Source organism: Hyla sarda, chromosome 9, assembly GCF_029499605.1.
Source record: "Hyla sarda isolate aHylSar1 chromosome 9, aHylSar1.hap1, whole genome shotgun sequence".
Lineage (NCBI taxonomy): Eukaryota > Metazoa > Chordata > Amphibia > Anura > Hylidae > Hyla > Hyla sarda.
The window spans coordinates 87,669,978-87,693,811 of record NC_079197.1 but is presented as its reverse complement, the minus strand read 5'-3'; the positions used below and the strand labels follow the sequence as shown (position 1 = coordinate 87,693,811).

General features: G+C 43.4%; 1 protein-coding gene across 1 annotated transcript; it reads left to right on the top strand.

Moving 5' to 3' along the window:
- The first annotated feature begins 2,377 nt into the window (after window positions 1-2,377).
- On the top strand, window positions 2,378-20,521 carry MCTS1 (MCTS1 re-initiation and release factor). Its single transcript, XM_056539843.1, has 6 exons — window positions 2,378-2,584; window positions 7,242-7,394; window positions 9,580-9,677; window positions 13,167-13,300; window positions 19,954-20,021; window positions 20,329-20,521. Exons 1-6 carry the CDS (start codon window positions 2,574-2,576, stop codon window positions 20,408-20,410), a joined length of 546 nt encoding a protein of 181 aa, XP_056395818.1. The 5' UTR covers window positions 2,378-2,573; the 3' UTR covers window positions 20,411-20,521.
- Window positions 20,522-23,834: the final 3,313 nt, after the last annotated feature.

The window sequence follows — 23,834 nt, the reverse complement described above, 5'->3', positions numbered from 1 at the left end:
TACTAACTAGGAAAACCTGTTTGAGTTAAAAAAAAATCAGTTAAAACCAATCAAATGTGTTAAATGGGAAATAAAAACCATATCTATGACATAGTATCTATAAAGGATACAACAATATTAGGTATAACATATAGGATACAACATTCCGTTTTTGTATTAGCAGTAATAGTCTTCACAAAGGCGTTAAAGGGGTATTCCGGCCTTACACATCTTATCCCCTATCCAAAGGTCTGATTGCAGGGGTCCTGCCGCTGGGTTCCCCGTGTTCTCCGTGCAGCACCCAGCATTCTGCGCCTGTGACATCAAGGCCACGCCCCCTCATGCCGCCACAGCCACGCCCCCCTTCATTCATGTCTATGGGAGGGAGCGTGACATGCTGCACAGAGATTGTGTTGTCCCAGCGGCGGGACCCCTGCGATCAGACATCTTATCCCCTATCCTTTATATAGGGGATAAGATGTCTAAGGTCATAATACAGATAGGCTGAGCGGCAGTGTGACGTTTTCAGCCCCGGCAGCAGGTGCCGGTGTAGTGAAGAATTTTGTGTCCTGAAGCGTTTTCACACTGCCGCTCAGCCTATCGCCGACCGAGTCTGACTTTGCTGCGGCTCGTGATTGGCTGAGCGCAGTATGACTCATCCGACCACCGGCAACCAGAAAGTGGATAGCGACGGAGACCGGAGTCGGTTACCGGAGGCCCCAGGGGAGCGGAGGAAGGTATGCACATCTTTATTTTTTTTACTGCCGGTGTGAGGTGGTTTTTTGCGCCCCCGTAGATCCATGCGTCCGCTCCTCCCCCAGCTCTCCGAACATTTCCGAAGCTAGAACTGGGGGAGGGCAGAGCAAGGGGAGAGAAAAGGTTCACGCCCCCTCCCTCATCTCCCCTACCTGAGCTCGGCTGGACGCAGATCTCCACGACACGCCCCCTCCCTGAGGACATAGATCGACACGGCAGGTCCCTCCCTCATCTCCCCTCCCTGAGGACGTAAATCTCCACAGCAGAGCTGAGGACATAGAGCAGTGCTCCCAATGAGCTCTATGTGTAAAGGGGGACATACTGTACGGGCTAAAGGGGACATACTGTACGGGCTAAAGGGGACATACTGTACGGGCTAAAGGGGACATACTGTACAGGCTGAAGGGGGACAAACTGTACAGGATAAAGGGGGACATACTGCACGGGCTAAAGGGGGACAAACTGTACAGGCTAAAGGGGGACATACTGTACGGGCTAAAGGGGACATACTGCACGGGCTGAAGGGGGACAAACTGTACGGGCTAAAGGGGGACATACTGCATGGGCTAAAGGGGGACATACTGCACGGGCTAAAGGGGGACATACTGTACGGGCTAAAGGGGACATACTGCACGGGCTGAAGGGGGACAAACTTTACGGGCTAAAGGGGGACATACTGCACGGGCTAAAGGGGGACATACTGCATGGGCTAAAGAGCCCGTACAGTATGTCCCCCTTTACACATAGAGCTCATTGGGAGCACTGCTCTATGTCCTCAGGGAGGGGGCGTGCCGTAGAGATCTATGTCCTCAGGGAGGGGGCGGGCCGTAGAGATCTGCGTCCAGCCGAGCTCAGGGAGGGGGCGTGAACTTTCTCCTTCCCCTTGCTCTGCCCTCCCCCAGTTCTAGCTTCGGAAATGTTCGGAGAGCTGGGGGAGGAGCGGACGCATGGATCTACGGGGGCGCAAAAAACCACCTCACACCGGCAGTATGGGCCACAATTTTTATATTCCGGAGTTCTCCTTTAAGTAAAAACCTTGTCTGAACTAGGGAAAAGCAGTAAATCCTAGTTTTCAAAAAGGAGTTAAGTTAAAACTGGTTTTCACTAAGGAAGAGCAGTCAATTCTAGTTTTCACAAAGGTGTTTAGTAAAAACTGGGTTTCCCTAGGGAAAATCAGTTTAAACTAAAAACCAGCTTTAACTGTAACATATGCATGGAATGGAATTAAAGTGAAACACAGAGAATTGCATTGCAGATAATCATATTTATATTACTATTCAGTGCTTCATTTACACATCCAGCAAACCTTTATATACCCGGCCCAACCCATAACTCTCTAGTTAGTAACAGCTGGAACTGCAGTACAAGGACTATATTCAGATGCCTTTATTTGGTCTATTATTCACGGGGAGATCAATGCAAAGTAGCCATAACTTCAAGAGCTTGTCATGTGTGCCCATGTCCCAGCATGGTCGGCTGTATCCCAGAATGTGATTGATATGGTGCGCTGCAGCGCATGGCATGACGTTCCTTATAAAGCCCTCTATGGGTGTCCCAGGGAAGTGCACGTTTTCATATAACAGCCATAGAACCTTTGTCAAACAGGCATAGCGTCTCCATAGCAACAGACTCCAGACCGTGTTGCATTACATCCCGCCCACAGAGGACCTTTTCCGCCCGTACTTTTCAGCTTCCGCCCTGATTACCTCACTTCCGGCAGGCTTTGTAGTTGCGTGGTGTAACCGGCATGGTAGTTGGGCCACTGTTCGTCCTGTCCCGAATGTGAGACTTTCATCCCCAACATTTCCATTTGCCAGCGGTTCCTTGAAGGCGTCAGAATGTTTAAGAAGTAAGTGTGTAGTGCGTTATATGGGGTATAGAGCGGTATACAGCAGGGGGCACACGAGGGTGCAGGGGTGACAGGTGTTCTCCTGACAGACCATCATTGTACGCAGAACATTGGATCACTCCGGCTCACACTGCTGGACAAACTCCAGGGACTCTTACTTCAATTCTCAAGGTGTATAAATGGAGTAAGAAAAAGCAGTACGGGGTGCGCCCCCTAGTGAGGACCGTTATGAAGGTGAAATAGTGTAAAAACAACTACAGTGCTCCCTCAAGTTACAATATTAATCGGTTCCTGGACGACCATTGTATGTTGAAACTATTGTATGTTGAGACCAGAACTCTATGGAAACCTGGTAATTGGTTCTGAAGCCCCAAAATGTCATTAAAAAAAATAGGAAAAAGTGAGGATTAAAGATAAACAAGTAGATAACGAATACAGATAAAACAAATCCTTACATATAAAAGTAAGGAAGAACTGCTGGGAACTGTAAATCACTGTCAGTGTTTCCCAACCAGGGGGCCTCCAGCTGTTGCAAAACTACAACTCTCAGCATGTCCGGACAGCCAAAGGCTGTCCGGGCATGCTGAGAGTTGTAGTTTTGCAACAGCTGGAGGCACCATGTTTGGGAAATGCTGGTCTATGTAGAGGACAGGAGCTTCTTCAGGGTTCTGTACAGAATACACAATGTCCTAAAAATAAATAAATAAAAAAGTAACATGGAGTCGCCCTCACCTGGTGTCCAAAGGAGCAGCTAACCATGGTACAGGTAAAGAGTACAGAACATGTAATACCTCCCTGTACTGTAGGGGGCGCTACCAGACATTAGTCAGTGCATGCACTTCAGTAATATAGGGTTTTTACAAGTAAAATGCCCATTCTGATTGGTCAGTTCTTCCAGCGATTGACATGTTTCGCAGATATGGACTGTCTGTACATTGTATGTTGAGTCTGGTTTCAAGTTACAATGGTCCAGAAAAGACCATTGTATGTTGAGGCCATTGTAAGTTGAGGGATCACTGTATAGGGACCTTACCCCTGGATGTTGTGCTCAGGGCAAAACACCTACAGTGGCGTCTGGAGAGAAAGATGTGGGAAGGCCGCAACAAGTAACTCCCGGGGGTGACATCAGTGAATCCGGGAGGGGAATGATACCAGCATATAGAGAGTGGATCCTCTGAATGAAGGCGCTTCTCCCAGTAGATGTATGGTTCAGATTTTATTATATTGCAATACGTTTCAATCCCGAACTGCCTGATGAAGATCCCAGTTTGGGATTGAAATGCATTGCAATATATTAAAATATTAGCCATAAATCTACTGGGAGAAGCACCTTCATTCAGAGGATCCTTTCTCTATATGCTCATATCATACACTAGGTGTAAGCAGAGGTTACCTGTCTTCTGCATATAGGATCCAATGGATCATCGCTGACTTTAATGGGGTCTGTATTGGAACTGTCCTGATGTAATGAAGAAAACTGTGTCCCTGTAGCAGAATGTGACCCTATGCACAGGGACCCAGTTTATTCTTTACAGCCTGCTACCTCTAACTCCATCCCCGCTACATTTTCTCAGGGGGACAGTTTTTCCCTATGTCCCACTGCTTAGACCAGTGTTTCCCAACCAGCGTGCCTCCAGCTGTTGCAAAACTACAAGTCCCAGCATGCCAAAGACTGTCCGAGCATGCTGGGAGTTGAAGTTTTGCAACAGCTGGAAGCACCCTGGTTGGGAAACACTGGCTTAGGGTGCGTTCACACGGAGTAATTCCTCTTGAATTCTCCGCTCCAAATTAATGCACATTGGGCGATATTTATCAAAGGATTTAGACTGGTTTTTCCTGTCTAAATTTGTCGCACAGAAAGTCGCAGTCTAAATATTTGCGACACTTCTGTGACTTTTGCTGTAGAGGATTTTTAGAACATGATGCATGCAAGTCTATTTTAGACGGAAATGCATTGGAAAATGCATTGGTGCTGAATTTATCAAGTGCGACAAGTCGCATCTGCCCAAAATACGCTGAAATGTCAGACCATGATGGAGCAGGTCTAAATGCAGTTTAAGCTGTAGACCCTGAAGTCTGAGCACAGAATTTATCAAGGGCTGTGAGACCTTTGATAAATTAGGAGCACAACAGACAGGAGACTACCACATACGCTGGTCTATAAGCATACCCAGAATAGACTAGATTAGGAAATATCCCCCTTCTTCTCTGCCTATTGACTTTAATGTTTTTTCCGCTGTCCTGTTCACACTGCGGAAATTCTGACGCTGAATTCCGTTCCGCTTGAAGAATGAGCATGTTCATTCTTCAAGCGGAATCCGCTAGCAGAAATCAATAGAAGTCAATGGTAAAAAAAAAATTCCGCCCGCCATCATTTTCGCGCAGAATTCGTGCAGAAATGGCTGAAAAACCCTTCACTTCTTTTCTTCCCCATTTCTGCGCGCAATTCTGCACGCAATTCAGTGAAAATTTCGCACAAATTTTGTGGGAAAATTAAATTCTTTTTTCCGCCTGTTATTTTTTTGGCGTGAATTACTCTTTATTTACTCCATGTGAACGCAAGACAGACTGTGGGGCGCAGTCTGAGGAGTCAGAGGCTGCCAAGGCTAACAGTCATGGGATGTATCAGGAGAGGCATAGAGGCTCGGGACAAGGACATAGTTTTACCTCTGTATAAATCACTAGTCAGACCACATATGGAGTATTGTACTCAATTTTGGGCACCTGTATATAAGAAGGATATGGCTGAACTGGAGAGGGTGCAGAGGAGGGTGACAAAGGAAATTAATAGTATGGGAGGGTTACAGGACCAAGACAGGTTATCAAGATTAGGGTTATTTAGTTTGGAGAAAAGACGTCTTAGGGACAATTTGTTTACAATGTACAAATATATGAATGGACAGTACAGAGATCTTTCTAGTGATCTTTTTATACCTAGGCCGGTAACCATGACAAGGGGACATCCTTTACATCTAGAGGAAAGAAGGTTTCACCATCATCGTACACAGGGATTCTTTACTGTTAGAGCAGTGAGACAATAGAACTCTCTGCCACATGATGTGATGTCTGACTCAATAAACACATTCATGGGGGGCCTGAATGTTTTTTGTTTTTTTTTGGAAAAATATATTACAGGTAATGGATACTAGATTTCAGGGGATAGAACATTGATCCAGAGATTTATTCTGATCTTTATATTAGGGATCGACCGATTATCGGTTTGGCCGAAATTATTGGCCGATAATCACGATTTTGGGCATTATCGGTATTGGCAATTACCTTGCGGATAATGCCCCGCGTAAGCCCCCCCCCCCCGACCCACCGCAACGCCCCGGCCCCATTGCCTCCCCCATCCCCGGTTTTATAATTACCTGTTCCCGGGGCCCGAGGTCCACGCTACTTCTGGCTCCTGCTGCGTCCTGGGTTATGCTGTGCGCAATGACGAGTGACGTGACGTCACCGTCAGTGCGCACAGTGACAGCTCAGGAGGACGCCACCGGAGCCTGATGTAGAGTGGACCCCGGGAACAGGTAATTATAAAACCGGGGATGGGGGAGGCAATGGGGCCTGGGCGGTGCGGTGGGGGGTGCGACGTGGGGCGGTATGGGGAGCGGTAGGGGGTGGCGGTGATAGGACTCAGGACCCCCGGACAGGCAGGGGGAGAGAAGCGGGTGGCGGCGGCGGCCTGTGGCACCGCAAAAGCCACTGCAGTTCATTGATTTAAAGCGCCCGCTTTAAATCAATGATCTGCAGCAGTGTTGCGTGGGAGTTAAATAGCCGATAACTTATACCGGAATATCGGTATAAGTTATCGGCCCTAACCTCCACCGATTATTGGTATCGGCCCTAAAAAAAAAACGATATCTGAGTTTATATTGGTCTTGGGAAGGAACTTTTCCTTTGACATGGGGTAATTTACATCAGCCTCATGGGGGTTTTGCCTTCCTCTGGATCAACACAGTAGGATTCTAGGTCGAACTTGATGAACTCTTGTGTTTTTTTCAACCTTGCAAACTATGTTACATTCCACTAGCAGTGGCTTCCCCTGGTAAAATCTGTTATTTTATGGGGATACCTAGGGCCAGACCATGGTGACTTACTGACTGCAGTGGTGTCTCCAATCTGTATGGTGCTGCCCCTAATGACACAACTCATTTTAAGTGGTACTCATGGCATGTAACTAGATGTGATACCCCACCTGTCTGGGCATCCATTGGTGTCTGCATGTTATGGCCATCCTCCCAGAACTGTATAGGAAGTGGCTGTGCTTGGCCGAAAACTGAAACTGAAAATGCTTTGCCCCGACCCCTTTTTTTTAAATAGTTTTTTGTGAAATTTTGTAAAAAATTTGGGTCTGTGATGTGACCAAAATCAGCAATTTGTGTGTTTGGAATTTCTTTGCGTTCACGCTGTTTACAGTGCAGGATCAGAAACATAATATAAAATACCGAACATGTTTATTTTATCTTTTTTTTTTCCATATTTTTTATATGGAAAATGGGAAAAGGAGGGTGATTTAAACTTTTAATATGGAAGAGGTTAATGGGTGTTTTTTAAACTTTCATTAAACATTTTTTACTTTATTTTTTGTTTTTCTGTTCCATTTACACTCGTTGACAAAGTACCACTCATCTAACATTTTTTATTTTTCTTGCAGATTTGATGAAAAGGAAAATGTTTCCAATTGCATTCAGTTAAAGACATCTGTAATAAAAGGCATAAAAAATCAGCTGAATGACCAATTCCCTGGGATCGACCAATGGCTCAATCAGATAATGCCAAAAAAGGACCCTGTCAAAATAGTACGATGGTAAGTTCTTCCATGCTTGCCATCTGGATAAAGGGTACTACAACATTTAAAAACCTGTCTAATGGCAGCAGGATCCTAGAGGTCAGACCACCCCGCGATTAGACACTTATAGGATATGTTTTAATGCGTTACTGTCGTTAGAAACAACTTTTTTCCATTTAATACTTCCTTTAAAAATTAAGCTTTTTGTAATATACTTTATTAAAAAGTGATTGCTGAAGATGATAAAAAGGTTCAAAAAACATGGCCACTAGGGTTCTCTGTCTCTTTTTAATTTTGCAAACGAACCCTGAAAATGCAGCCTTTTTACTCCATCAAAAAAAAAAAGACGAAAATATTTGAGGGGAGGGGGGAGGGAGGTGTGGTTATCTCCGTTCTGTGCCTCAGAGCGCAGACAAGATGCAGACAGCTTGCAATCTTCAAGAAGAGAAGCATTTCCATGCAGGGAAAAGCAATACAAAGGGCAAAATTATTTATATGCAAAATGGTTTCTCTTTGGTCATTTTATGAACTTATTTCTTGTGTATTTGCACCATATAGGTTCCACATGGCTGCTTTAGTGTTATAAAAAGCCTGCACTTTGGTCATGTTCAGGAGTCTAGAGTTTGCTATGTAAGCCCATGTGCTTCTCCCATGCAAGCAGTTTTATGTGAGCTTTACGACAAGCATTGGGCCAACAGCTTCTGGAGGTCTGTGGGGCTCCTTCACACACACTTCACAGCAGCAAAATGGTTGGAAGTTTATAATGTATAAAGTTTCTTAACCCCTTAACGTCCATGCGCGTAAATGTACGTCCTGGTCCGGAGGTACCTTGCTCACTAGGACATACATTTACGTCCTGTACGTGATTGTGAGCGTCGGATCGGTGCTCGCGTCATGCAATGCAGGTCCCGACTGCTATCAGCAGCCCGGAACCCGCCCTTAATTGCGGACATCAGCGATCGCGCTGATGTCCGCCATTAACCCCTCAGATGCCATGATCAATACAGATTGCGGCAATGCACATGTTTAAATAGATGACCGGATCACCTGCGGGGATCCGATCATCTGAAATGGTGGACGGGGGTCCCCTCACCTGCCTCCGTCCGTCTCCTGGGGTCTTCTGCATTGCTCTGGTCTGAGATCGAGCAGACCAGAGTAGCAGATCACCGGTAACACTGATCAGTGCTATGTCCTATGCATAGCACTGAACAGTATTAGGCTGGCTTCACATCACGATTTGAGTGTCCGCTGCACAGTTAAGATTTCAGAAGCTCAAATCAGCTGAAATCGTTTCTTGGTACAGACGTGCGGGCCCATTAACTATTATGGGGCTGCGGACCTGATCGTAGTCAGCTAGTAACTGTGATCTGGTCATTTTTGCAGCTCGTCAGATTTTTTGAGCTTCTGAATTGGTATCTGTGCAGCGGACACTCAAATCGTGATGTGACGCCAGCCATAGAAATCAAATGATCAAAAAGTCACGCCCCCTCCTATACTCTTGCATTGAGGGGCTGGGGTGTGACGTCACGAGCTCCCGGCCCTGGCTCCAGCGTTCGGAACAGTATGTACCCCTTTAAGGCCAAAATAGCCTTAGCCCTTAAGGTGTTAATTTTGCATTGGGAAACAAATAATAACTAAAAAATAATAATTCAGTGCATTCCATAGCATTTAAAGGGTTGTCTGGAGAACAAGTAATATTTGCTGCCTAGACTGAGGCTAAATTAAAATTAAGATGATGCTTTACTCTTCCCTTACACCCTTATGTAATATGGCATTTTTTTTATAGTGCTGTCATGGAGCTAAAGGGAGTAGGGTTAGTAGGAATATGGTTTCTACGAATCGGCCATTACAGCATCAGGAGTTATACTCTCCCTATCTTGCACTTTTTTTTTCTATTTCTACCATTGGTAAGACTAATCTTCCTTTTTTTTTTTATTTAGCTGCTTTTGATCAACATAACTGGAAGTTCTTTAGATAATAAAGTAGAATAGTTGCAGCTGCTGTCTTCTCCAGTACAATACAGGTGCTAGGTGCCTGTAATCTGTGAATGGTGGAAATAAAGTGGTTGTCTTGCTGTCCATAAACATAGGAAAAAGCAATGGTGAACTAGTGATAAGCATCTGAATGGGAGCCATTCTTGCTCGCACATAAGAGCATGACCATGAATTTGATTTACATAGTCATTTTATTTTTCTCTCTCCAGCCATGAACACATCGAAATATTAACCGTAAATGGTGAACTGTTGTTCTTCAGACAAAGAGAGGGTCCCTTCTATCCGACACTAAGGCTTCTTCATAAATGTAAGTTTGTAGAATCAGCCTTTACATGCGATTATTTACGTAGTCACAATTCACACCAGGTTTTGAGCTTTGAATTGAAGTTATCCTCTTTAGAGCCTGCATAGAACGTGTTGGGGGGGGGGGGGGGGGGGGCCTCTCAGCAGTTTTACTAAGGAGAAGAAAAAAAGGTTTGAGCCTCTATAGCAATGACCCCAACCTGTGGTTCCAGCATGGCAAGGCATTCTGGCAATGGTAGTTTTGCAACAGCTGGAGAGCCACATGTTGGGTATAACTGCTCTGTAGCATAAATCAGAGCATATAATATAAATAGGTGTGTATGTGACACAGGAAAAATGTATTGAACACACTTACTGATATTTTATTAATACTTCATACTTCTTAGTTGGTCATGACAGCTTTAAGACGCCTCCTATATGAAGAAACTAATAGCATGCTTTGCTCTGGTGGGATTTTTGGCCCATTCGTCCACACAAACAGTCTGCACATCTTTTATGCATGATCTTCAGTGCCAGTACCATTGTCTTAAAAGCAGTCCCACACCATGACGTTCGCTTCTCCAAACTTCACTGTTGCTATATTGTTTTTAGGGTGATGTGCAGGGCCATTTCTCCTCCAAACATGGTGTATATTATGGTATCTAAATAGTAAAATTTTGCTCTCATCTGACCACACTATATTCTCCCAGTATTACACTGGCTTTTACAAATGTTGTGCAGCAAGCTTTATATGAGCTTTAACATGCTTTTTTTTTTTTTTTTTAGCAATAAAGTTTTGCGTAGTGGGCCTACAGGCCATAGTGGCAGAGTGCCTTACGTACTGTTTTCTTTGTGACAATAGGGACTCTTTAACCCCTTAACGACGAGCGCTGTAAATGTACGTCCTGGTGCGTTGGTACTTAACGCACCAGGACGTAAATTTACGTCCTAAGCATAACCGCGAGCATCGGCGCGATGCCCGGATCACGCGCGGCAGGTCCCGGCTGCTGATCGCAGCCAGGGACCCGCCCGTAATGGCGGACACCCGCGATCCTGCGGATGTCCGCCATTAACCCCTCAAATGCCGTGATCAATACAGATCACGGCATCTGCAGCATCGCGGTCACTAAAATGGATGGTCAGATCGGCCGCAGCACTCCCGCGGTGATTCGATCATCCTGCACGGCAGCCGGAGGTCCCCTCACCTGGCTCCGCTGCCTTCCCGGCGTCTTCTGCTCTGATCTGCCTTCCCGCAGACCAGAGCAGAAGATGACCGATAACCCTGATCAGTGCTGTGTCCTATACATAGCACTGAACAGGATTAGCAATCGAGTGATTGTTTTAAATAGTCCCCTATGGGAACTATTAAAGTGTAAAAATAAAAGTATAATAATAAAGTGTAAAAAAAAAAATAATAAATTTGAAAAAACCCCTCCCCCAATTAAAAACGTAAATTGTCCCATTTTCCCTATTTCACCCCCAAAAAGTGTTAAAAAAATATTTTATATAGATATTTGGTATCGCCGCGTGCGTAAATATCTGAACTATTAAAATAAAATGTTAATGATACCATACGGTGAACGTAAAAATAAAAAAAAGTCCAAAATAGATGCTTTTTTATAACATTCTATTCACCAAAAAATTTATAAAAAAATGGATTAAAAGTTCTATATAAGCAAATATGGTATCAATAAAAAGTACAGATCACGGCGCAAAAAATGAGCCCTCATACCGCCGCTTATACGGAAAAATGAAAAAGTTATAGGTCTTCAAAATAGGGGGGTTTTAAACATACTAATTTGGTTAAAAAGTTAGCGATTTTTTTTTTTTAAGCGCAACAGTAATAGAAAAGTATGTTATCATGGGTATTATTTTAATGATATTGACCCAAAGAATAAAGAACACATGTCATTTTTACCGTAAATTGTACGGCGTGAAAACAAAACCTTACAAAATTAGCAAAATTGCAGTTTTAATTTTACCACACAAATAGTATTTTTTTGGTTGCGCCATACATTTAATGGTAAAGTGAGTGACGGCATTACAACGGACAACTAGTCGCGCAAAAAACATGCCCTCATACTAGTCTGTGGATGAAAATATAAAAGAGTTATGATTTTTTGAAGGCGAGGAGGAAAAAACAAAAACGTAAAAATGTTATTGTCTGCGTCCTTAAGGCCCAAATGTTCTGCGTCCTTAAGGGGTTAGAGGAAAAAACTTTTTTTATATATCAACTGGCTCCAGAAAGTTAACCAGATTTGTAAATTACTTCTATTAAAAAAATCTTAATCCTTTCAGTACTTATGAGCTTCTGAAGTTAAGGTTGTTCTTTTCTGTCTAAGTGCTCTCTGATGACACCTGTCTCGGGAAACGCCCAGTGTAGTAGAGGTTTGCTATGGGGATTTGCTTCTAAACTGGGCGGTTCCCGAGTCATCAGAGAGCACTTAGACAGAAAAGAACAACCTTAACTTCAGCAGCTCATAAGTACTGAAAGGATTAAGATTTTTTAATAGAAGTAATTTACAAATCTGTTTAACTTTCTGGAGCCAGTTGATATATAAAAAAAATTTTTTTCCTGGATAACCCCTTTAAAGGTCTCCACAAGTGATCCTTGACTCTTGAACAACTTTTTTGATTATTCTTTTTATTCTTGTGAGGAACACCTGGTCAAGGCAAATTTTTGGTGAACTGATTGTCCTTCCACTTCTGTATTATGGCTCCAACAGCGCTTACTGGAACAATCAGAAGCTTAGAAGTGTGCCTGTAACACACGCCATTATTATGTTTTTCAGCAGTTAGGTTACAAAGGTCTTGAGACAACTCTTTGCTTTTACCTGTCATGTGATGTGTCTTGTGTGACACCTTGGCAATAAGACCTTTTCGGAGGCCATTATTTGGGACTGAACTAACTCATATTAATTTGCACTAACAAGGGATTGGATTGCTTTTTAATTTCTGATAAATTTCAGCTGTTGTCTTAGCTTTCCATGCCTTTTTGCACTTCCTATTCTTGTGTTCAGTACTTTTTCCCTGTCATTTCACATTATTATACATAACTTAATTTTTGAGCTGACTTGTTATGGTTTCCTTGTATGGATGACTTGGGTTGTTAACAACATCTGTTGACAATTTCATGTCAGTAGCACCTTTGGAAATGTATTCAGTGAGAAAAATGGTGTCATGTTCAATACTTATTTCACTGGCTATGTGTGTATAGATATAGTACAGGTAATATGCTATAAATTATTCTATAAGGGTTATTATACATGAGAAATTGAGGTTCACAGGTCATAAAGGTATTGAACATGGGAAATGGTGGTTGTCAAGTATCATTTAGGTACTGCACAAAGGTAATGGAGTAGTCAGGAGTCATATTCAGATGTAGCCAACGCCAAAGATGTTGTGCTGGCAAAAATGTTAAGTTAAGGTACACTTTAAAGCTAATTGTGCATTGACAACTTAAATAAACACTTCTGTGCTTGTTGTTTTAATGTTTGTTTTATCATTTTTGTAGATCCTTTCATCCTTCCACATCAGCAAGTTGATAAAGGGGCAATAAAATTTGTTCTGAGCGGAGCAAATATCATGTGCCCTGGTTTAACATCACCTGGAGCAAAGCTTTACCCAGCAGCTGCTGACAAAGTTGTTGTATCCTTTAACTAAAATTGAAGTCAGGCTTGGCTGTTAAATAGTGTTGGCATAGACGTCCTAGAAATATTGATATTAACAACATGTTTTTCCAGGTCTTGTATGTTTTAATGCAAAGCTTCTAACTGCCCCACACACACTTCTACCATTCATCATAGTGGTGTCCACTGACTGTTAAGGACACGCTACGGGAGATTCATCAAAACTTGGGCAGAAGGAAAGTTGACAAATTGCCCATAGCAACCAATCGGATCGCTTCTTTAATTTTTGAAAAGGCCTCTGAAAAATAAAAGCAGCGCTATATATTGGTTACAGGGGAGCATATATAAATAATGGGGGGAGTGAATAAAACTTAACTTTTAATAGATCGATAAAATAGTGTTAGCATATAAGTGAATGTTTCATGGAGAGAGACTAATGATGTCCCTCCATGGTCAAGACGCAAAACAATGACTACTGTTAAATGAGTAATGTCAAAGTGTGTCAGGTTATATATGATATCATCCCACACAATCCAACGCATTTCGGCCACCATATGTGGCCGCCTCAGGGACTCAATGGTATCAGGCTATATCAATCTGTATCATATAGAAACATCTGTTCCTGTAAATGTAGAAAACACAGTAAATATACAAATAGGGACCTGAGATTCAGTGTCCATCCCTACTAATATCTGTGACCTAAAAGAATAGGTTCCCCAGGTCTTGGGGCACACAGTAAAACAATATATATAAGCCTCTTTCCGGGTCTGGTCATCCCTGCAAAAGAAATCAGACAAAAATGCCATCAGGCTATGTTCAGGGTCCATTCCAATCCTGAGAGGCAAAAGCACATATCTTACTCACGGTTAGGCGTCTTAGTTCTCTCCTGTGCAACCTGCTTGGGGGGGGGGGGGGGGGTGTATGTGGATAAAGTCCTCAGACCTTTCGTTACTTCTCTCCCCTCCATAATCCGTGACACCATGGGTTAGTCTAAATTGGACGGGATTGAGGTGGATGACAATATGTTACTAGTAGGGGTTCATGTAGAAGCACTATAAAGTGACCCCCCCGACATACGATAATTTCAACATGCGATGGCCTCTCAGAGGCCATCGCATGTTGAAGGCAGCATCAACGTACGATGCTTTTGTATGTCGGGGCCATCGCATAAACGGCTATCCGGCAGCGCTGACTGCTTCAGCTGCCGCCGGATAGCCATTTACGGTGCCCCATGTGCTCCGGTGATGGTCTCCTACCTGTCCTCGGGGCTCCGGAGCGTCCTTTTCGGGATCCCCTCCATCACCGGCGCTCTCCATCATTGTCATCACGTCGCCGCGCACGCAGTCCCATCATCCAATAGGAGCGGTGTGCATAGTGACGTGATGATGGCGACGTACCCTGGTAGCAGAGACATTCCAGAGCGGCGGGGACACCACGGAGACGCGGCGACAGCGATGGACAGCGACATCCAGGGCAGCGGTGACGGGTCCGGAGCGGCGGGGACAGGGGAGTAAAACTTCCAATCCTTTACGTTGCACGGATCCCTCAACATATGACGGTTTCAACAAACGATGGTTCATTTGGAACGGATTACCATCGTATGTTGAGGGACCACTGTACTCATCTATTCCGCACCAAAAGGGTCTCCAAGCTGTGGGTTACTACTTGTCCACACATCCCACGTACATGAGGACCAGAATAGATTTATCTTGAAATTAATAGAATTTATCCTGAACATAATTACTTGCTCTTCGACGGACGCTACTACCACCAGCTGAAAGGGACTACCATGGGCAGTCCCTGTGTGCCTACTTAGGCAAACATCTTTTTAGGCCGGTGGGAGGTGACAATAGCGTTCGTCGAAGAGAGAATGGTTCAGTGAGATTGTTACTCTGTGGGTACGTTATATAGATGATTTGTTCATCTTGTGGACAGGTTCTCTTGAACAATTCAAGGGATTTATGGAGCTTATTAACATTAATAACATTGGTCTCGCTTTCACGTTTACTACAGACTACCGGTCAATGGCCTTCCTGGAACGTGACCATTACAAAAAACAGACATGGAGGCCTCAATACATCTTTTTTCCGCAAAGCCACTTCAATGAACAGCCTCCGGAGGTGGGAGAGTTGCCACCTGGGCTCCCTGAAAAGGGGAATCCGAAGGGGCAATATCTCCGCCTCAGGAGGAACTGTTCAGAGGAGGCAGAGTTTACGGCACAGGCGAGGGATCTTAGAGGGAGATTCCTGATCATATACTTGCATCTGCCCACACTGTAGCTAAAACCAACCCGAGAGAACAACTTCTGATCCCCAAACAGAGGACAGAGGCGTCGAATGTATGCAGAATTATTTGCACATTCTAAAACATGTCAGGACCAGTTAGGGAGGTTCTGCAGCGACATTGGGATATTCTGTTAATGGACAAGGATCTCCGAGCGTTTGTAGGAGAATACCCACAGATAACTTATCATAAGGGCACAGTTGCTGGCTCGTTTGCTTGTGGACACTGCCGCGCATGCACGTTTATGAAAGACACAGTCAGAGTCGCTGCCAAGATCCAATCGCATTCACAAAATAATTAATTTCATCAATTGTAGAACCAGGGCAGTTGTCTACGTAGTCGAATGTTCACGTGGCCTAAAATACGTAGGCAAAACAATACGTGAACTTCATAAAAGAGTTTAGGAACACGTCATCGTCGTTAGAAACAAGAGAGATACTGCTATTTCCAGACATTAATCAGTTTCATGGCGGCGACGCTAAACAACTGTGCTTCTATGGAATTGAAAGTATATACGTCCATCTGTCCGAGGTGGGGATTTAGACAGGGTACTGTTACAGTTTGAGGAACGCTGGACATACACGCTCAATACGGTCACACAAAATGACTTCGATGAAATACACTGCTTCACTAGTTTTGAGACAAAGTGACAGGGGAATCCACCTGGGGTGTTGGACAGGCAGTGAGTGGGGGTTGTAGTCAACCCATGAGATAGGACACCCCAATATATACCTTTGAGGGACTGGTAGGGCTTGGCAGGCTAGGTTTCACCCCGCCTAGGTATAGGGGCTAGTATAGTCCTTGACTAGGTTGAGTACTAGGCTCCCTAGGCACCTGTTATATCCCTGTCCCCTTTTATTATTTTGTAGGAGGTGACCCCTGTCAGTGTCTTACACCATTACCTCTAATTTCCTTAATCTCTAACCGACTCCATCCTGGGATCTCTAGTCTGTGTAACTCTGCTTCATATCACTAAACTTGCCCATAACCATCATGGGGTGTAGACACGTATATCTAAAAAATATCTTTAATAACTCTCATAGTGAAGGGACGAGAACATTTATTTAATAAAATACTTTGTAGCCCCCCCCCCAAAAAATAAATAAAAATAAATACATGATTCTTAGTGGAGGGCATCTTTTGTCTGATGTGACAGCGCCCCCCTTTTTTTTTTTTTGCTACCATGCATGTACTAGCTATCACTTTATGATGAAGACCGGTCATCTCTACTACTGTGATTCTACATAGCCATTAAGCCTATTGAATATAGCAAGATTACAGCTTATAATTACAGTATGTTACATGTCCGGCCCTGGATGCAGAGGGGTTAATCTCTCTGCTGGGCATCTGCTATGAGATCCAGAGCTGCTGACACGCCTCTCGGCCTGTGGCATTGGCTGAAAGATGCGTCATTAGCCCAGCACTGCAGATATGAGATCACACGCCGTGGCGGCTCTCCATGTGCGCTGAGTAGCCAGCGGGACAGCACGGCTCCCCGCTACTGCGGGTCGCACAGGAGAGAACTAAGACTCCTAACCGTGAGTAAGATATGTGCTTTTGCCTCTCAGGATTGGCATGTACACCTAACATAGCCTGATGGCATTTGTCTGATTTCTTTTGCAGGGCTGACCAGACCTGGAAAGAGGCATATATATATATATTGTTTTACTGTGTGCCTCAAGACCTGGGGAACCTATTCTTTTAGGTCACAGATATTAGTAGGGAAGGACACTGAATCTCCGGTCCCTATTTGTATACAGTAACCCCCCCCCCCCCCCCGACATGCAATGGCCCCGACATATGATCAAATCGACAGACGATGCTTTTATATGTCGGGGCCATTGCATTAACTGCTATCCGACAGCGCAAAATGCTTAAGCTGCTGTCAGCAGTTTAAGCATCCCGGACAGGTTCACTTACCTATCCCCGCTGCTCCGGGTCCACTTCGCAATCCTCCGGCGTTTTCTGCATCTTCTCCGGGGTCCGGGCCTCGCTTTCCGGTGTCGTTATTACGTCGCTGCACACGCCGTCCCGGCGCCGCAACGTAATAACGTCACCAAAATCGAGGCCCGGACACCAGAGAAGTTTTGAAAGAAGACGCCGGAGCAGCGGGACAGCATCGGAAGCCCCTGGGACAGCATCGGGAGCGGTGAGGACGCTGTCCGGAGCGGCGGGGACAGGTGAGTATAACTTCCTATACTTCACATTGCACCAATCCCTCAACATATGATGGATTCGACAAACGATGGGTCGTTTGGAACGCATTACCATCGTATGTTGAGGGACCACTGTATTTAGTGTGTTGTCTTCTACATTTACAGGAACAGATGTTTCAATATGATACATATTGATATAGCCTGATACCATTGAGTCCCTGAGGCGGCCACATATGGTGGCCGAAACGCATCGGATTGTGTGGGATGATATCATATATAACCTGACACACTCTGACATTTAACAGTAGTCATTGTTTTGCGTCTTGACCATGGAGGGACATCATTAGTCTCTCTCCATGATACATTCACTTATAAGCTAACACTTTTTTAGCGATCTATTAAAAGTTAAGTTTTATTCACTCCCCCCATTATTTATATATTATTAGTGACTGGAAGCCTTGTGTATATACATGTGGTGGGTAGATACCCGATAATTTTCTACAATTACTTACAGGGGATTTTAACGCTATAAAATGAAAACAAAAAACACTTTTTTATTTTTATTTATTTATTTAGCACAGGTCCTTTTTAACCTCTAATGGATGCAAGGCATAAATGTACGCCCTTGCTGCCTAGTACTTTGCAGACCAGGGCATACTTTTTTGCTCTGCAGCATGTACAATTGGTCCCGGCTGCTATCTGCTGCTAATGGCGGACATCAGCGATCACGATTATGTCCGGCATTACCCTTTAGATGCCTTGATCAATACTGACCGCTACAGCTAAAGTATTAGCCAGGCCTTGACTCTTCTGACCACCTGGTGCGCAATTGTGGGGGTCTGATGTATCAAGATGCAGCCAGTGGTCCCCTTACCTGCCACCATTCTTGGATCTACTTGCATGGTCTGCCTTCGAGCAGGCTGTACAAGTTGATCGCCGATATTACTGATCAGTGCTATGCCAATGCATAGCATAGAACAGTAATAGCTATTGAGTGAATGCTATTAATAGTCCCCTATGGGGACTTAAAAGGGGTATTCCAGGAATTTTTTTTATTTGACTTTGCTACAGGGGCTGTAAAGTTAGTGTAGTTCATAATATAGTGTCTGTACCTGTGTGTGACGGTTTTCTCACAATTCTTCTGTGATTTTCACCCCAATATTTATTTTTACCAGCATACAAAATGACTGTTGTCTCAGATTTTTCCCAGCTTGCAATGCGGCCGAGACCTGACTCACTAGTCAGCTGATGACAGGAGCCTGTCTGCTTCAATGGGTGGAGGGATCAATCTGCAACTAATGCAACAGCTCTGATTGAAAACCACACTGATTTGAATGGATGCAGCTCATTTGTTTCAGTTGGTAGGGTGGCTGATGTGTGGGAGAGAGGAAGATGGAATTGTGGGATTTGCAGTCAAAAAAAAAAAGTCAAACAGGAAATACTAGTTCACAAACAGCTAGCCACGGCGTTATGGTAATCTCATGACATAGCCATTTAGCCCCAAGACAAGCCCCAGTACTGTCTGCCAGGTGAGTACTAAAATCACCTTATGCTGGATAACCCCTTTAATTAAAAATGTAAATCACCCCCTTTTCCCATTTTACAAAAATAGATATATGGCATTGCTGCGTACAGAAATGTCTAAACTATAAAAATGTAATGTTTATGATCCTGTATGGTTAGCGTAAACATAAAAAAAAAATAAAAATATATTGCAGATCTTTGATCACATCACCCAAAAAAGGAAATATAGTGATCAAAAAGTCACATACGCAAAAGTAGTACCGATAAAAACTACTGATCACGGCATGAAAAGTTGCCGTCTTACAGCCACATATACTGAAAAAGCCTTTATATGTGTCTGTAGAAAAAAAAAAAAGGTTATTAAAAGCTCACAGGCCAAAATGGGTTGCGTCCTTCAGGGGTTAAGGGTACGTTCACTGTATTCACACGTACAGTATCCTGCACATATTTGCTACAGATGTGATGGTGTCCAATCATTTAGTTTATGATGAAATATGCGCCGGATACTGTATGTGTGAAGCCCCTTAAGTAACAAATCAGCACCCAACTTTGGACATCATCTATAGGCTACATCTGCAGCACATTGGCATACGTTGAGTAGCTATAATAGTATTACAATGGTTATTACTTTTTCTTGTTTTCTTGGTGACTGTAATAACCTCAGAATCTTCTCAAGCTTTAGTTTTGGTGTCTTAACCTTTGGAATCAGGCAATAATGGCAGAGGGAAAACAGCACGCCCTGTGTGTTGGTGTCATGAAGATGTCTGCAGACGATATGTAAGTTTTACTAAATAATAAGTGCTAATTTAGGCATCATACTTATATCAAATTGCATAACTCAATAGCACAAGCAAACATTAGTGAAATATCTCTCACCCCATTTACCAGACCCATTTCCCCTTAATCCCCTCACCTAAACTATTTCTGCACCTTGAATGCAAATTTTCATTTGGAAGATGTGACAGCCCTGTGTAAACAGGTGTGTGCATCTTACCGAGCAACAGGATATACTGAATAATGGTATCTATCTAGGAACAGGACTAAAGTACATGACACAAAGTAAACAAACCTTTTGTTTTTACAGTGAGAAGGTGAATAAAGGAATTGGCATTGAAAACATCCACTATCTGAATGATGGATTGTGGCACATGAAAACGTACAAGTGAAGCGCTGTCTTGTTAGGCACTCACATGTGACCTGGACTTTAAAGTAACTGTATTTGTATGGTAAATGTGATATTTGCAGTCAATGCTGCTTAATAAAGAATAATATACTTACTGCTGTTTTTTCTTTTCCTATTTATAGAAACTTAGAATGTGTCAGCAGATAAGAACCATTCGGTCCATCAAGTACGCCCATAGAATACTATAAATAGTCCCTGGCCCTATCTTATATGAAGGATAGCCTTATGCCTATCTCATACATGCTCAAACTCCTTTACTGTATTTGCAGCGAGCACTTCTGCAGGAAGGCTATTCCATGCATCCACTACTCTCTCAATAAAGTAATACTTCCTGAAATTACTGCATAAACCTTTTCCCCCTCTAATTTAAAACTATGCCCTCTTTCTATAATGTCCCCTCTGTCTCTTCTTTCTTCTAAGCTATACATGTTAAGGTCCTTTAACCTTTCCTGGTAAGTTTTATCCTGCAATCCATGTACTAGTTTAGTAGCTCTTCTCTGAACTCTCTCTAGAGTATCTATATCCTTCTGGAGATACGGCCTCCAGTACTGCGCACAATACTCTAAGTGAGGTCTCACCAGTGTTCTGTACAGCGGCATGAGCACGTCTTTCTTTCTACTGCTTATACCTCTCCCTATACATCCAAGCATTCTGCTAGCGTTTCCTGCTGCTCTATTACATTGTCGTCCTACCTTTTAAAGGAGAACTCCAGAATATAAAAATTGTCCTCCATACTGCCGGCAGAAAAAAATAAAGATGTACATACCTTCCTTCGCTCCCCCGGGGTAACTGTCTCCAGTCTCTGCCGCAATACGCTTCCTGGTTGCCGGTGAGTCATACTGCACTCAGCCAATCACCGGCCGCAGTGAAGTCCCGACTTGGCCGGCAATAGGCTGAGCGGCAGTGTGAGAATGCTTCAAGACACAACATTTTTCACTACACTGGCACCTGCTGCCGGGGCCAAAAACGTCACACTGTCGCTCAGCCTATCGCTGGCCGAGCCGGGACTTCACTGTGTCCGGTGATTGGCTGAGTGCAGTATGACTCGCTGACCATCAGCAACCAGGAAGAGGATCGCGGCAGAGACCGAAGGAAGGTATGTACATCTTTATTTTTTTTTACTGCCGGCAGTATGGGCGACAATTTTTATATTATGGAGTTCTCCTTTAAGTCTTCTGAAATAATTACTCCTAAATCCCTTTCCTCAGATACTGAGGTCAGGACTGTGTCAAATATTCCATATTCTGCCCAAAGGTTTTTTGTATACCCAAGATGCATTATCTTAAAATAATCCACATTAGATGTTGGAGCTCTAGGAAGAAGTCGTGGTTGTTCCAAATTTCTTCAATTTAAGAATGGAGGGCACTGTGGAACTTTCAGTGCAGCAGAATTATTATTTTTTTTCCTCCTGTACCTTTCTTCCGATCTCTTGAGTTTTACAGGCAGTTCTTTCCACCACATGGCATAGTTTTTGCTCTGATATGCATTGTCAGCTGCGAGACCATATATAAATATATACAGGGGTATGACTCTTTCACCAGATATAGGCTGCCCTGTCGGCAGAATCATTCTGGTGACAGGGATCCTGATTTAGATGCTATGTTAACCATTTTTTTTTTTATTGTTAAGATGTTTTAGTTATGGTAACAAAACAATGTTGTCCTGGGATTTTCATGAACTGCTGCTTTGGTCTAGAAACCTGCCAGTAAGTCATTATTCTGTCAATACTGTGCAGAGAGAATGGTTTTATTGGTGGGTGGTCGGGAGTGACAGCTCATGAAAGTTGCAGACTATGGAGTGCCTACTCTGTAGTCCCAGCTCATAGGTATTTTTATATTGAAATATTGAGTAAGGTTGTGTTCACACTACCACAATTTAGCAAATCTGCTTAAATTCAGTTCTGCAAAGCTTGCTATGGAATTTGAGCAGAAGTTCGGCAGAATTTGTGTGTGCTCAAAACGGAATTCTGCCAAAATTCAAAGCCCCATTAAGTTAAATGGAATTCCGTGTGTGAAAAGGACAGTGAAATCCATTGAACATAATGGCCCTAATTTACTTAGAAAATCGGGTTGTAAGTCTGTCTTGCTTTCTTACCCGACTGCTTTTTTCCCCTGGTATTTATTATTATGTCGCATCCTGTTTGTCGCACGTGGGTTTTGTAGGTTTTGGTTTCCAACTCCTCTGAGTTGTCGGGAAAAAATCTACAACAATTCAACAAATTCGGGTTGGAAACCTTTATAAATACGTGGGAAAGCTCAGAAATGTCAGGTTACGCCCCTTTTTCGTGTTTGGGAGAATTCAAATCGGGTCCGTCGGTAAAAAATGTCGCATCGTGTTGCAGACTGGCGCACGATGTCTGCGACATGTCGCAGACAAAGATGCGCCAAAAAACCCGACAGGTTTAGAATAGTAAATGAGGGCCAATGTGCATTAAATTTCCGCTGAATTATTCTGCAGAATTCTGCTCAGAAATTCTGCAATGTAAACATAAAATGTTAGGTTATCAAAACTCAACCAACTATAAAGAAAATAGCATCTAAATCAGGATCACCAAGGTTAATGCTGTTCTCAGATAGAGCAACATAAATCTGGTTGATGTACAATGCAAAATGAATGTGTTCAGACCCTTTCACCTATTATGTTGAAGACTTGTGCTAAAATAAAAAAAATAACATATCCTCCAATCATGAGACATTTTTGCAAATTTATTAAAAAGGAAAAACTTAGAGGTACTCCGGTGGCCAATTAATTTTTTTCAGTTTCTACTTACCCTTGCAGGTGAGTTTTCTTGTTATCTCTGGTCTCATGCTTGCTCTTTGTTTGTCTGTCTTTTCCTTTCTTTGCAAGTGTGTCCATGTGAAGCCAAAATGTGATTCCTCTTGACAAGTCAATGCTATTGTACATATAGAATACACTCCCTTATGGCTCCCTGATCATTTGTACAGGGGGGGGGGGGGGGATGTAAAATGGCTGCTAGCGGTTTCCCACCTGTGATAGCTCTGGCTCATCCTTCAGCTCCTGTTCCTTCTCATTGGATACATATTACACACACACTGGGGGAGATTTATCAAAACCTGTCCAGAGGAAAAGTTGCTGAGTTGCCCATAGCAACCAATCAGATCACTTCTTTAATTTTGCAAAGGCCTTTTCATAAATGAAAGAAGCGATCTGATTGGTTGCTATGAGCAACACAGCAACTTTTCCTTTGGACAGGTTTTGATAAATCTCCCCCACTGAGTTGTTTGCCTGAATTACCATGAAATAACACACAATCCTTTTGTGTTCTTTGCTTCAGGTACAGCTGCCACATGTCATAACATAAGCAACAAATCTGAACGTATTATATTCAGTTATGAAAAAGTACACTCTTGGGGCTTTGTGCAGCCTCGCCCCTAGCCGCAGAAGAA

What these genes read in the sequence shown, in the direction of transcription:
- MCTS1 (XM_056539843.1), top strand. An exon ending in ACTAAGGCTTCTTCATAAAT is followed by an intron (nt 9,678 to 13,166) that starts GTAAGTTTGTAG and finishes TCATTTTTGTAG; the next exon opens with ATCCTTTCATCCTTCCACAT. An exon ending in AAGATGTCTGCAGACGATAT is followed by an intron (nt 20,022 to 20,328) that starts GTAAGTTTTACT and finishes TTGTTTTTACAG; the next exon opens with TGAGAAGGTGAATAAAGGAA.